At 48.3% G+C, this 12,040-nt stretch overlaps 1 protein-coding gene across 3 annotated transcripts in view; it reads left to right on the forward strand.

Annotated features, from left to right (window-relative positions):
• Positions 1-3,201: 3,201 nt before the first annotated feature.
• The window catches only part of FGD3 (FYVE, RhoGEF and PH domain containing 3), a 105,792-nt gene continuing 96,953 nt past the window's right edge, over positions 3,202-12,040 (forward strand). Inside the window, exon 1 of one of the 3 annotated variants that reach the window (XR_014184793.1) lies at positions 3,202-3,474. Coding sequence is in view for 2 of the 3 variants with exons in the window: in XM_082060374.1 (XP_081916500.1) it covers positions 3,327-3,474 (148 nt within the window). In the remaining variant the exon portion in view is untranslated. The remainder of the gene's footprint in view (positions 3,475-12,040) is intronic. The other 2 variants (XM_082060374.1, XM_082060373.1) reach the window with 2 other exon arrangements.

Consider the following 12,040-nt stretch of genomic DNA (forward strand, 5'->3'; position numbering starts at 1 on the left):
TGAAAAGGCTCAAATTCGCAGAAATGAGGTTGCGTAAATACTCAAAAGACTTTTACAGTAATCTTCAAGTCTTCATCTTCAAATCAAAAGTAGTCTCTTCAGAAAGGACCAAAAAAAAAGGTCTGATCAAACTTCTGAGAGTTATAAATAAGTGCTCTGTACACAAAGGAACTTTGTATATTCAGTGGAGTGTCATATGATGGCAAAAGCACATGAGGGTCACCCTGAGGATTACATCATCCGGAAGAGGACACAACATGCATCTTGTACATGAAAAGCATGTCAGACAAAACCCAGCTATTTGCAAAGCCTGAGCTTCTTGGTCCTCAATGTCTCATTAAATCTATAGAGGTTATTTTTACCCTCTTTAGATTGATCTTTACTTATTGAACTGCAAAGCCTGACAGGGGGGAGAATAAGTTGAGAAAGCATTTTAATGTGATATGACAGGCAACTTTTTTCTTTTTGGGGGGAGAAAGAATGCATATTTGTGTGAACTTTACTAACTGCTTACCTTGCATTTAGTGACCCTTTTCTGTTACTCTTGTGTACACGTGCATTAGACACCAAGGGTTTGAAAGCAATAAAAATCACCTCGCGATGAAGACCACATTCAATGGACATTGCCCAGTGCTTCAGAGCTTAAAGAAACATATTGTACTGGGTACAAAGGGTAATTTGCATTTGCAAATAATAAAACCAAGACCTTAAGGTGCTCAGAAAGATCCAGTTCAATGCAGAAGATTGCTAGTCAGTTTCTGTTCCATTTAATAACAGTTTTGGCTTCTGCGGGATTAAGCCTGAGAAGAGCAGAAGTAAGAGAAACGTTGACAAGACGGACTTGTTCTTATTATGATTCCTTCATGAGACACCAAAGGCAAACAGCTGGGGGCCCAAGACAGGTTAGGAGGAAAGGGCTGGATATGGATCTAGAGTCTGCGACTCAATCAAAGGCTGAGTCCTGGGCTTTTCCTCAGGAGTCATAAACTGTGCTGCAAAGCACAATTCCAGGCTCTGCTCCTCATGCTTTTAACGGATTGGATGTCCAGAAACAGTGTCCCAGCAAACACCTTCCTGTTCTAACCCCCAGTCTGCACTGGTTTGGTTTCTGCTGGTAGTGTCAGCCTGCCTTCTCTGTAGCTTTTATTCTGTCAAATCCCTAGCAAAGTTGCAAAAAAGAGCCCCTCTTTTCTTTGTTGCTTATCTACTGAAGCTGCTCTCTGACTCCAAATTATTTACCTTGGTTGAAGAAATGGCTTATTCTTAGATGTGGAGAAACTTATACTGGCCCTTTGTTACAGTCTTAGCTGGCCAAAAGTAATGGCTGCAATTTAACGTTTGCTTAAATTGTAAACTTCCCCCAGAATTATTCAGCTGATTCTGGTCGGAGATACACATTAAACAGTGCAAATGCCAAGACTGCAAGAGTTGAGAGCACCTACAATGATAAATGCTCTAATTCTCTAGAAAAAACAACAGCAACCAAAAATCAAAATGCTGGCGAGGGTGGGGAAAGAATTGGACAGGACATCAACTGATCCTTTTAAATAACATTATTTTGTGTTCTGATGCTGTATCAAATACGCTTAAATGCTTTGTCTCAGCTTTATACTTTATAGCATGGACCTGGCTTTCTTGAGAGAAAAGAACCTGAGTAATTTTATAGCAATCGTTGTTTCCGCTGCTGAACAGCCGCTACATCTGATAACCACGTAGCAATAGTTGGTAAGCTCAGATCTGCTGAGATGACCTGCCTCATGGTGCTAAGGACGGGACTAGTTTTAGGGAGCTATAACCACTTTGGACAGTAATAAATGCGGGGAGTCTAACCTCTAAAGCAGTTGGTTGTATGTTAAATTTGTATATGTCTATTAATGCTTTGAGGTAGGATTTTGAAAGTAACAGGTAGGATTTCAAAAGTAACATCAAGAAATCCAGTTTGGTACATTACTGATAAATCTGCTTTCTTACTCTAGTTTAACTAGATCTATTCATAGTGTTACTCTAAAACACTTTTATTCTGGAATAATTGCGCCAAATAAATCCATTTTATGAATTTCGTTACAAAAATGTTACTCCATTTCACCACACTGTTCCAAAGGTGTATTTCCACATTGGGACCTACATCAAAGATGGACGTTTCAGGGGAAAGATAAGGAGCAGTGACCAATTACTGGGTAATAAAACCGATAGACTAAAGCCTGAGGTAGTTAACTTTTGAATTTGCCATTTTGCACTTTTTCCCTGAAGGTAAATGCCTTTGTGAAAACATTTCTACACTGTTTTGTTCTTTCAAAGATAGATTGCTTGGTATATGCTTTTGAGCTTAATATGTTTGTTTTGCTCAGTATTATTTACTCTTTGCAATAAGGAGCTGAAGATCTTAACTCTGGGAAAGCTCTCCTTTTAGCACGTATCTCCCCTGAAAAGGTGGGGTTCCACCTGGCTGCGGCACAGCCTCTGCGGAAGGAGAGACGGCATCGTGCTGGGTCCCGCCGCGGTTCTCCTGGCCAGTCCCGCTCCCCGTCCGGGGCAGACAGCCGGGGGCAGGGGGCACCTTTCAAGAAGACCTTATGGTTGGGGTGGGTTCCTGGCAGGTGGGAAGAGGTTGGGTTGTCTGAGGAGAGCACACAACAGGGCTTGTATCTGAACTGCTCTGACACTACATGAGGGAGAGGATGGCGGCCTGGGAGCCACCCACGGCCCTGGGACACGGCCCGCGGCCACATGCCCCGCGTTTGGCTCCAAAGGCGACAGCTGGTGTGGCAGCCCCGTAGCCTCTTGAAGCCTCCCTGCCTGTTGCTCTTGACGGGATTTCGGGCTTTGCCCCGGGGACGCCTCGTATTTCTTGACACCGAAACGGGGAGAACCTCCCTGCGCTGTGTGTGTGTCCGGGGCCGTGCGCCCCTTCCTCCCGGCCGGGCCCGCCCGGTTCGCCGAGGCGCGGGATGCGGCTCTGCCAGCACGGGCCGTTCTTGGCTCGGCTCCGCCAGCGCTGAACGTCCCTTCCCGGAGCCGCTGGCCCGGCCGGCGGGAAGGCGGCAGGAGGGGGGTCTCTCGTCCCCGCCCCCGCGGCCTGCAGGGCCCCCTCCTCCCGGCGTGAGGAAGCGCCAGGCCGGGCGGGTGCTCTTCTCCCCGCCGCCCCTGCGCCGGGGGCAGCACCTGGTCCCCCGGCAGCCGCCGCGGTCCGTCCCGCCGTGTCCCGCTGGCCGCCGGGGCCGGGCCGGGGAGGGGCGGGCGGCGCGGGCCCGAGCGGCGGCGGGAGCAGCTCCCGCCTCCGCCGCCTTTGGGGGCGCCTCGTCCCGCTCGCGGCGCCTCATGGCGCGATGCAGCTGCAGTGGGAGGGAGAGGAAACCCACCCCCCTCGCGCGGCGGCCGCCTTTGTAACCGCGCAGCCCGGCGCGCCGCCCGGCCCAACGCGCTGCAGCTCGGGGAGCGCCGGAGCGCGGCGGCGGGAGCAGATGGAGCCGGAGGGTAAGGCTGCGCCCCCCGCGCCGCGCCGCGCCCCGCTGCCCGCCCGGGGAGCTGCCCCGGCGGCGGCACGGCCGCTGCCCCCCTCGCCCCCGGGGAGAGGTTTCCGTGCGAGCTCCGCGCTCGCCCGCCCCGCGTTCTCCTCAGCGGGGGCTGGGGCGGGCAGGGGCCGCGGGGAGCGCGGGGGTCCCGGCGGGGTGGGGGCCGCGGGCCGCCCCGCTCCAGGTGTGCGAGGGCCGGAGGGGCAGCGCGGCCCTCCCGGTGCTGCGGCCCCGCCGCCCAACGCCTCCCCGCGCCGCTCGGCGGGCGCTGCCGGCGCCAGGGCCCTCCTGCCGGGCTCTGCCCGCTCCTCCCCCCGCCCTCGCCCGCCGCGGGGAGCCCGGCCCGGGGCCGCGGGGCTCGGGCTGCCCCGCCGGGCTGCAGCGGAGCCGCCGCAGCACGTCCCGGGCGACGCTTAACTTTTTCCCCCCCGCCATGAGCGAGCTGGCGTGTCCAAGGCGAACCCATTGTCAGCGGGTCCCAGCCCCTTTAGGCCCGAGCTCTTTGGCTGGGCTGCCGAATGTTCCGGTCCCGCCGCGGGCAGCGCCGGCTGCGGGTTCGCCCCGCGGGACTCGGGGTGTGCGGGCCCGGACACCCCTGACAGTGCTCCGAGACCGCACCTTCCAGTAAATACGGCACCAAGCTGTGTAAATATATTTTTAGTTCTTCTAAAACCACATAAAACCAGTTCTGTTAAACACTTATTTTGGTAAGGCTGTTATTAAATGCACAGATCAAATTTATTTCCTGCCAATCCGTGTTTAGGCACTTATGAAATGCCAAGTTTTTCTCCATGCTCTCCTTTTTAAATACCTTTTGGAGCTGTTAGTACTTATAATGTAAACCATTTCTAGTTGCAAATTGGAAACCTCTGAGCTATAATGGTCTGCTGCATTTAGCTGGCTGTCTCCTGCAAGCCCCACATTCTCATGCAAAAAAAAGAAAAAAACCTTAAGAAAAGCTTATGAGATTCATGTTTAGAAAATTGGCTGATTGGCTGCATACATGGTAGCTGCTTTATAAACCTCAGTACCTAAGTCACATTTTCCATTCCAGATATTAGGAGTGGTTAAACTATGTTAAAGGGATATACTCTAGTTCTCGTGCAAGCTTTAGGGAATTTTAACACAAAGGAAAATGGCAATGTAAAAGAATCTGGGACTAACCACTTCTTGCAGTGCCTGATACACAGCAGCACCGAGGAGCAGAGGAGACTATTGGCAATTGTTAATGACCAGAACTGGTTTTGTTGTCCAAGCGGAGGAGTGTGCACAATGTAAATGCGATATGTATGCTGACAAATACATTGATAAAAGTATTCTTGCATTCTTTTGAAGAAATTTATTTTTAGTAGAAAGCTAGTTTTCACGGTACTGTTAGGATGGTTTAATTATACAGTTCATATTCAGAACTAGCAGAGCTTGTTTATAAAATCCTACCCTGAAATAAGCAGGCTGGTTCCGTTCCTGATTTAGCTCATTTATCACCCAGTTCTGTATCTTTTATGGCTCCTTACCTTAGTAAAGGTGGAGAAAATGCTAAAAATGAAATTAGGTTTAAAGGTATTCCTTCTTTTCAATAAATACATCCTTATTTTAGAAAAAATGGAAGTTCTCTACCCTGCTTCTCAGGTGGGTAAAGGTTGGATTGAGCCAAGAAAGATACTGGTGAGCTGCGGACCTGCTGGGGTTCCTCATCTGTCCTGGATCCAGGGATACGCAGACAGTCTGACCTCTGGAACTACTCGGGTACCCATCTTTAGTACATTAAGTTTGGAGACGGGTCCTCCCGCATGGATGGAGCCTGCAGGAGCTGGAATACCAGTGTTAGCAGCCTCTCTCTCCATTAGTTATTGAAGGACCTGGGGCTCTCGTGTTAGGTGCCTATAGATAGATACATAGCCCACGCTGGGTGTGATTATGTAGTTTTGTTGACTGTGGCAGCCTTCAGTGAGAGTTATTTCTGTATTAAGTGTTCCAGCGCCTAGAGTAGGTGATCTAACAGAAGCTTTGTAGAGGATGAGGTTGCTTGCTTTTATGACTGTGATCAAATGCGCCCTGCTTGTGTAGTCCTGGCTCGAATCAATCTTGAATGGAGCTGGAATTGCCCTCGTCCAGTCCCCTTTGGTGCAGCTCCCTGCATTTAAATGTATGTCTGAAACTCTCGCTGAAAATGAAGCCAGGACTCTTTTGTCCCGGAGGAGCTCTTCCTCTTTCCAAATGCGCAGATGATACCTCTCAGGTATCTTCCACAGAGATGGGGAAGAGCGACGGGATTGATAGCAGGTTGCCTTTTCCTTAAGGAAATCTAATGTGGTGTAGTAATGCCACAGAGTTCTTGCGGATGTCCCCCAAACATCAACTGAGGTGGTGTGAGGAGGTTGGGACTTGCTTATTTGGTCTTAAAGTGTCTCAGAGATGCAAGAGAAGATGTTACCGTCAAACCAGTAAAATGATGGAGTTGAAATAGAGTGGTGATGGTCCTCGTGACTTCTGGTGTGGGATGAGTGTCTGTAGCACGCTCCAGAACGAGCAACACCGTGTTAGGTCAGGAGCAGTGGAAGCGCGTTGTCAAACCCTGGGGAACTGGGGGAGATTGGGAAGTCAGGATCCAAGGTGCTGGTTTTTCTCTTGTGCGTTGTTTGCATTGCAGTGGTGAAAACACTACCGACCCAGCTCAATAATAATGAATGGATATTTTTTTCAAATTGTACCCTTTATTTTTTTTTAGTTTTAGAGATCTTGTTAAGATTATCAGACATCAGTAATATCTGCAAATGGTCCTGCTTTGGTTAGTGAGTGTGAGCAAGTCGTTTATATGAGAATTGAAAGGATGGAGAGTGCAAATGCAACAATGTGATTAATGCTTTGTTTCCCCTCTGACTGTACACCGGTTTCTACTCAAGCTATAAACTTGTAAAATGCTTTTGAGTAAGGTTCATTTTCTTCTTCAAGCTGTTTTGTAAACATTTAAAATGTTTTTCGTTTACTAAATAATGAAAACTTGGACAATTTGAAAGTGTTTTAAAAGAGGTGGCTGGTAAAGCCTAAGTAATAAATACTTCTAGTTCCAGGACTGGTTACAGATACTGTGTTAGAGATTTGAGCTATTGGTTATGTAGATGTTAACTGGTCTGAGTGGGGTAAACAGTGTGGAAGATTAAAAGTAGTAGTAACTACTGCGGTATTCATTTTTGTCAGTGTTATCAAATTTTAATGTGAAAATGAACATTTCACTTGAGAGACCTTGGTTTGTGATTCTCGCATAATGATGAATATGGGTACCATTTGCAAAATAGGTCTCTTGTTCCAGATTCTCTAAACGGGTTGAAAGTTCCCTTTGACTAAAACAACAACTAGGTATGTTTTTCAGATGTAGAAACAGAGTTTGAGATAGCCTGAGATAAGGTGGCCTAAGGTACAAGTGAGAGAGGGGGCAGAGAGAAGTTGTGAGGATCTCTGAGCTCCTGGGCTGGTTCCCGCCTGCTGTGGCCGCTCTCCAGCCGTGTCCCCACCACCAGCTCTCAGGTCTCATTGTCTTGTCCTCTGCCAACCCCTCCCAGCTCCCCACTGAGCACCAAACCCGGCTCCTCCGAGCACAGGACCCCAGACCTTCGCTGTGAAAATCCACCATGAAATTGGGAATAGATGTTCTCGGATCAGCGGTGCATTCTCTGGAGCATACAGTAATTGGAAGGCAGGCAGTCCCGGCACGAAACTCTGGCTGGTTTGGAGGTTATGAGCAGTGAAATCTGAGAAGGCCTTTGTTGGTGGAACAATAGTGGAGGTACACTGCAAAGTGCTTCCAGAGAAACTTTTTGCCTCTCCCTCTACTCACGCCGTTCCCGTTCCACAGCCATCTCCTGAAAGCGAGGTTTTGTATAACTATATTTGCATTTTGTGTCTTAAAACTTTATGGGTCTTTGAATTTTATTTCACAGTTTGTGGCTTTTCACTTTATCTGTGCTGGCTGTCGTTAGGGGTTTCTGGTACCGAAGCGCTGTGTGTTTGCTCTACCTTGACATGGAGCAAATGCCGTACCAGCCAGCGCAGAGGAGCAACGCTAACGCCTGGTGCCCTCCCCTGCGGCGCTGCGTGGAGCGGCAGCCTGACGTTCGTCTCCCTTCCCTCGCTGGTGTGGCCATTGCTTTTTCCGGCACTAGTCACCATGCACTTCTAGCAGAAATACCCGGGGTGCGCAGTTGTGACCTGGCTTCTCAGGGTTCAGTTACTGAGTTTAAAAGGCATTATTTAAAGCATGTTGCTTCTGTGGTCCCTGACCACTACCTCTCAAAATGCTGTTCTCTCTGCTTTTTCTTCTGCTGTCACTGACTTTTGGTGCTATTTTTGTCTTTCTGTGAAATGCAATTATGTATTTCAGGCTTTATTGGTATTACCGGCTTCCTTGTTTTCTTGGTTGCGCTTTTCGTATTATTTGGTCAGTCTTAAGACCCTGGTGTGGAACAGAAAGCCAGTGATTTAGCTGCTGTGGGAGGGCTGGGTGGGGAACTGGGCAGGAAGGTTGGGGAGAGGAGGTTGTTGACACAGCATAACCTCAGTCCTCTGGTGCAGGATTCCCTGCAGGGGCCAGTTGGGCTCAGAGAGGTGATTTCATCAACTCGTCACCTCCAGAAGATCCGTTAACAGAGGATTGAGGTTCCTACCTTGGAGCTGGGATGTCTAAATAACCCTTCAGATATCATAGCATAGCACCATTTTGGTTGGAAGAGACCCTCAAAATCATCGAGACCAACTGTTACCCCACCCCTGGCACTGCCCCATGTCCCTAAGAACCTCATCTCTGATGGTGACTCCAGCACTGCCCTGGGCAGCCTGTTCCAATGCCCCACAGCCCTCTGGGGAAGAAATTGTTCCCCAGATCCAACCTCAACCTCCCCTGGTGCAACTTGAGGCCGTTTCCTCTGCTCCTGGCGCTTGTTCCTGGGGAGCAGAGCCCGACCCCCCTGGCTCCAAGCTCCTTTCAGGCAGTTCCGAGATCAGAAGGTCTCCCCTCAGCTCCTGTTCTCCAGCTGAACCCCCCAGGTCCCTCAGCCATTGCTCATAAGACTTGTTCTCTAGACCCTTCACCTTCATCTCTGCCTTCATATCTTCCTTCTTGTGCACACCGTGCTCCTGTTCTTCAGAGACTGATTTGATGCCGCTTCTTAGAAATTCTTCGTCTTAATGAAGTTTCACAGAGACAGTATTTTTAAGCTGGACTGCTCAATGGATAAATTTTGCATTATATTTGCCATTTTTCTCTCTTCAAGCATTTTGAATATTCTCTTGCTGAACTGCACTGGGCCACTGCTTTAAGTGTACATACCTCTACTGTTAATTTATGGTGCTCATTGAGCTGGTTAATGAATGTGAAAGCCTAAAACACACTTTGGACTCTGGTGAGACGTCAGCCTGTTACTGGAAGCCCAACCTTTATGGACAGAGCAGTTGGGTACAGCGTACAGCAGCCCCCACATCTGTGTGTGTCATCATGGCAATCTGGATGGAGATTTTTGGAGGCCACCAGCCTTCATATTAAAGAATTTGATTTCTAAAGGTCCAAAGAGGCTGGTAGTCCCAGAGATATCTAAAGATAGCTTGGGTGCCGGAGGTTTCTCCTGTTTGTTTTAGCCCTCTGAAAAGCAGGCAGGTGTCTGACTATAATGAAGGAATTTAACACTGGGCTCCAGTTTTCTTAAACTCTTGGCCTCTTTTTGTTCTTTCTCTTTGAGCTTGCAGGCTCTGAGCAGAAATTCTCTCTCGGTAACTTAACCCTGAGCAAATATTTACATTCATGAGATTCTTGCTACTTCAGCAATCATTTTGGGCCTTGAGTTTGGGACAAGGTGAAAGTTACTGTACCAAACATTGGGGCTGGGGAAAAAGCGGAGAAAGGAAGCCTGAAGAAGCATCCAAATATGATTTAACCATGTTTGGTAGGAATCACCTGTTCAGTGTATTTTGCTTGTCACTCTGCAAACATTGCCTCATTCCAGAATAAGATTTGCAGAGATACCATATTTCCTGCCACTGGCCCTCTGCATCTGACGGGTGCTTGTGACTTGAATTTCACCCATGTCTTCAAAATGCCAAATTAAAATGTATGTGTAAAAATTGAAGTGAATGGGCCACTTGAAGGGAAGACTGAAATGGAAAAGAAGGGAAAATTGGTGAGTACAATGCAAAAAAAAAAAAAGCATTGAAAGACGTGTTCAAGAAAGAGGGTTTTAAAGTCAAAATTAGTTAAGAAACCTGAAATTTGTAAAAGAGGAAACCTGTACAAGACAATGCTTGAAAATAAGCTGTGGACACTGCAGAAATGAACAGTTTTCCTGGGTACAGAGTTCCAGAGAACTGAATAACTGAGGCACAGGAGGGAGTGATCTCCCCCAAAACCAATGGTTGAAAATACCACCAGGTCTTGGCCTCCTGTGTTTTTGTGTTCTGGATTTTACTGTTGCCATCCAACAGCAAGCCCTGTGCTGGCTGCACGATTTCTGGGAAAGAAAGAGGATGACGACGAACTCCATTCTCGCAGCCTTTGTGGGAGGTTTCTCATGGTGGTCCTCAGCAAAGGCTGGACGCTCACTTCTCCCCAGCAGGTAACGACAGGACAAGGGGTGATGGTTTTAAATTAAAGAAGGGAGATTCGGGCTGGACATGAGGAAGGAATTGTTGGCCCTGAGGGTGGTGAGAGCCTGGCCCAGGTTGGCCAGAGAGGTGGTGGATGAACCATCCCTGGACACATCCCAGGCCAGGCTGGACGGGGCTTTGAGCAACCTGAGCTGGTGCAGATGTCCCTGCTCATGGCAGGGGGGGCACTGGGGGAGCTGGGAAGGTCCTTCCAATCCAGTGATGTCCAGTGCAGCGCTGGGCTGTGTGCGGAGCCCCAGGGTCCTGCTGTGCCCTTGGCCACGTCCCGCAGCTGCAGCATTGCCGAGGACGAGCTGCCGGGAGCACGCACTCGCATGGGAGAGCGGAACGTGTGAGCCAGCCCAAACTGGGTATTGCATTCCCTCTTAAATTCGACAGAAGAGAGATTGTGCCCCTCCAGCTAAACTTGTACTGTTGGTTGACACGGTTCTGCTGGAGCTGTGGCTGAATCCACACTGATTAAAGGTCTGTCCCCCAGGCTGTAGCAGCGTATAGCTGCATGTTGGAACCGTTAGAGTTTGCATTGAAGTAGCATATATGGTTTTTCTATTTAAATTTCCTTCCCCTTTTTTCCCTATTTGTTGAATATCTGCGAAGCCCCAGGTTGGGGTGGATGAGTTTTGCCTGGAGGGAGATCTCAGCCCGCACGGTCCTGCGCTCACACAGGGTTCCCACGGAGGAGCAAACGGTGCTGCCTGACGAGCCCTCCTGCATCTGCCTTGCTAATCGCTGTTGAGATTCTTACAGCCTCCTTTTCAGCTGTAAAAATGCAGAGCCAAATATCAATCCCCCCCGAATTATTATGCATTTGAGAAATGAATTTCTTAAACATTTTTTCAACTTGAGCAAATACATGTCTTGCCTTGCCATTCCTAGTTTACTAATGGAGGTGCAAGTGTTCGCAGCTATGGCAGAGCAAGATTTCCTCAAAATAGTAAAATAAAAAAATAATATTTAAGAAATCCATAGTGTCTGGAGTTGTCGGAATTTGGTCATTGATCTGAGTTACAGCTGCTTGATTTTGATGGTTGTGCAGTCAAAAAAGCTGCTTCACTTGGAATGCAGAACAGATGCTTTTCTTATTCACTTGAAAGGATAGCCTGAGTTTTTAAATGTTTTTCTTTCCCAGACCATGCAAGTCCCAGAAGTTATTTTAAAAATTGCTAATCCTCTTGTTAGGACAAAGAAACTGTGGAAGTGAATTTTGAGGGCAAAGGAACTGTTGTGTTAATGGTCCATCCCATCTTCAAGCTCTGCCCCTGGCTACAGCGCCGCTTCAGCTGTGGAGAACATGTAGCAAATGGTTATGGCATAGCTGGCACCAGGAGGGGGTGGTCTGCTTTGTGTTGGGTTCTTGGTTGGTTGGTTTTTTGTTTGTTTGGGATTTGTTTTGGTTTTTTCTTCCCTCTTCTTACCCTTGTTTTAAAACTGGATTCTGTCTTAAAGCATGAAGGTTCATAAACTTGCAGAAGTTACGGCCTTCACTGAAACAGAAATTTTCTTATGGTTGGTAAGAGATTTAGGGTTGTCAGTACATATTCTTAAAAAAAAGTTCATTTCTAGTTGTTGAGAAAATATATGCAGAGTGGTGCCCCTATTTTATTTGTATGTTCAAAGTGTTAAAATGTATTTTGACAATAAACTTGGGGAGGTGGCGGATGTTCGGCCCCACTGCAGTGTCCACAGGCAGGATGTTGCATTTTGTGTTGAAGGTGACTCTCCCAAAGCAATAAAAAACCCGTGGGTAAGTTGCTTGGGCGCTCCCTTTGCTCTCCTCCCTCCTTGTTGAATCAGGTTTCAGGCAAACCCGCTGTTGAAAGTGGTGCAGGACCTTGTGTCGTGGTGATCTCTGGCAGCAGGGCCATGTTGTGTTTTCT

The sequence above is a fragment of the Streptopelia decaocto genome (genome assembly GCF_964273445.1).
Source record: "Streptopelia decaocto genome assembly, chromosome: 8".
Classification (NCBI taxonomy): domain Eukaryota; kingdom Metazoa; phylum Chordata; class Aves; order Columbiformes; family Columbidae; genus Streptopelia; species Streptopelia decaocto.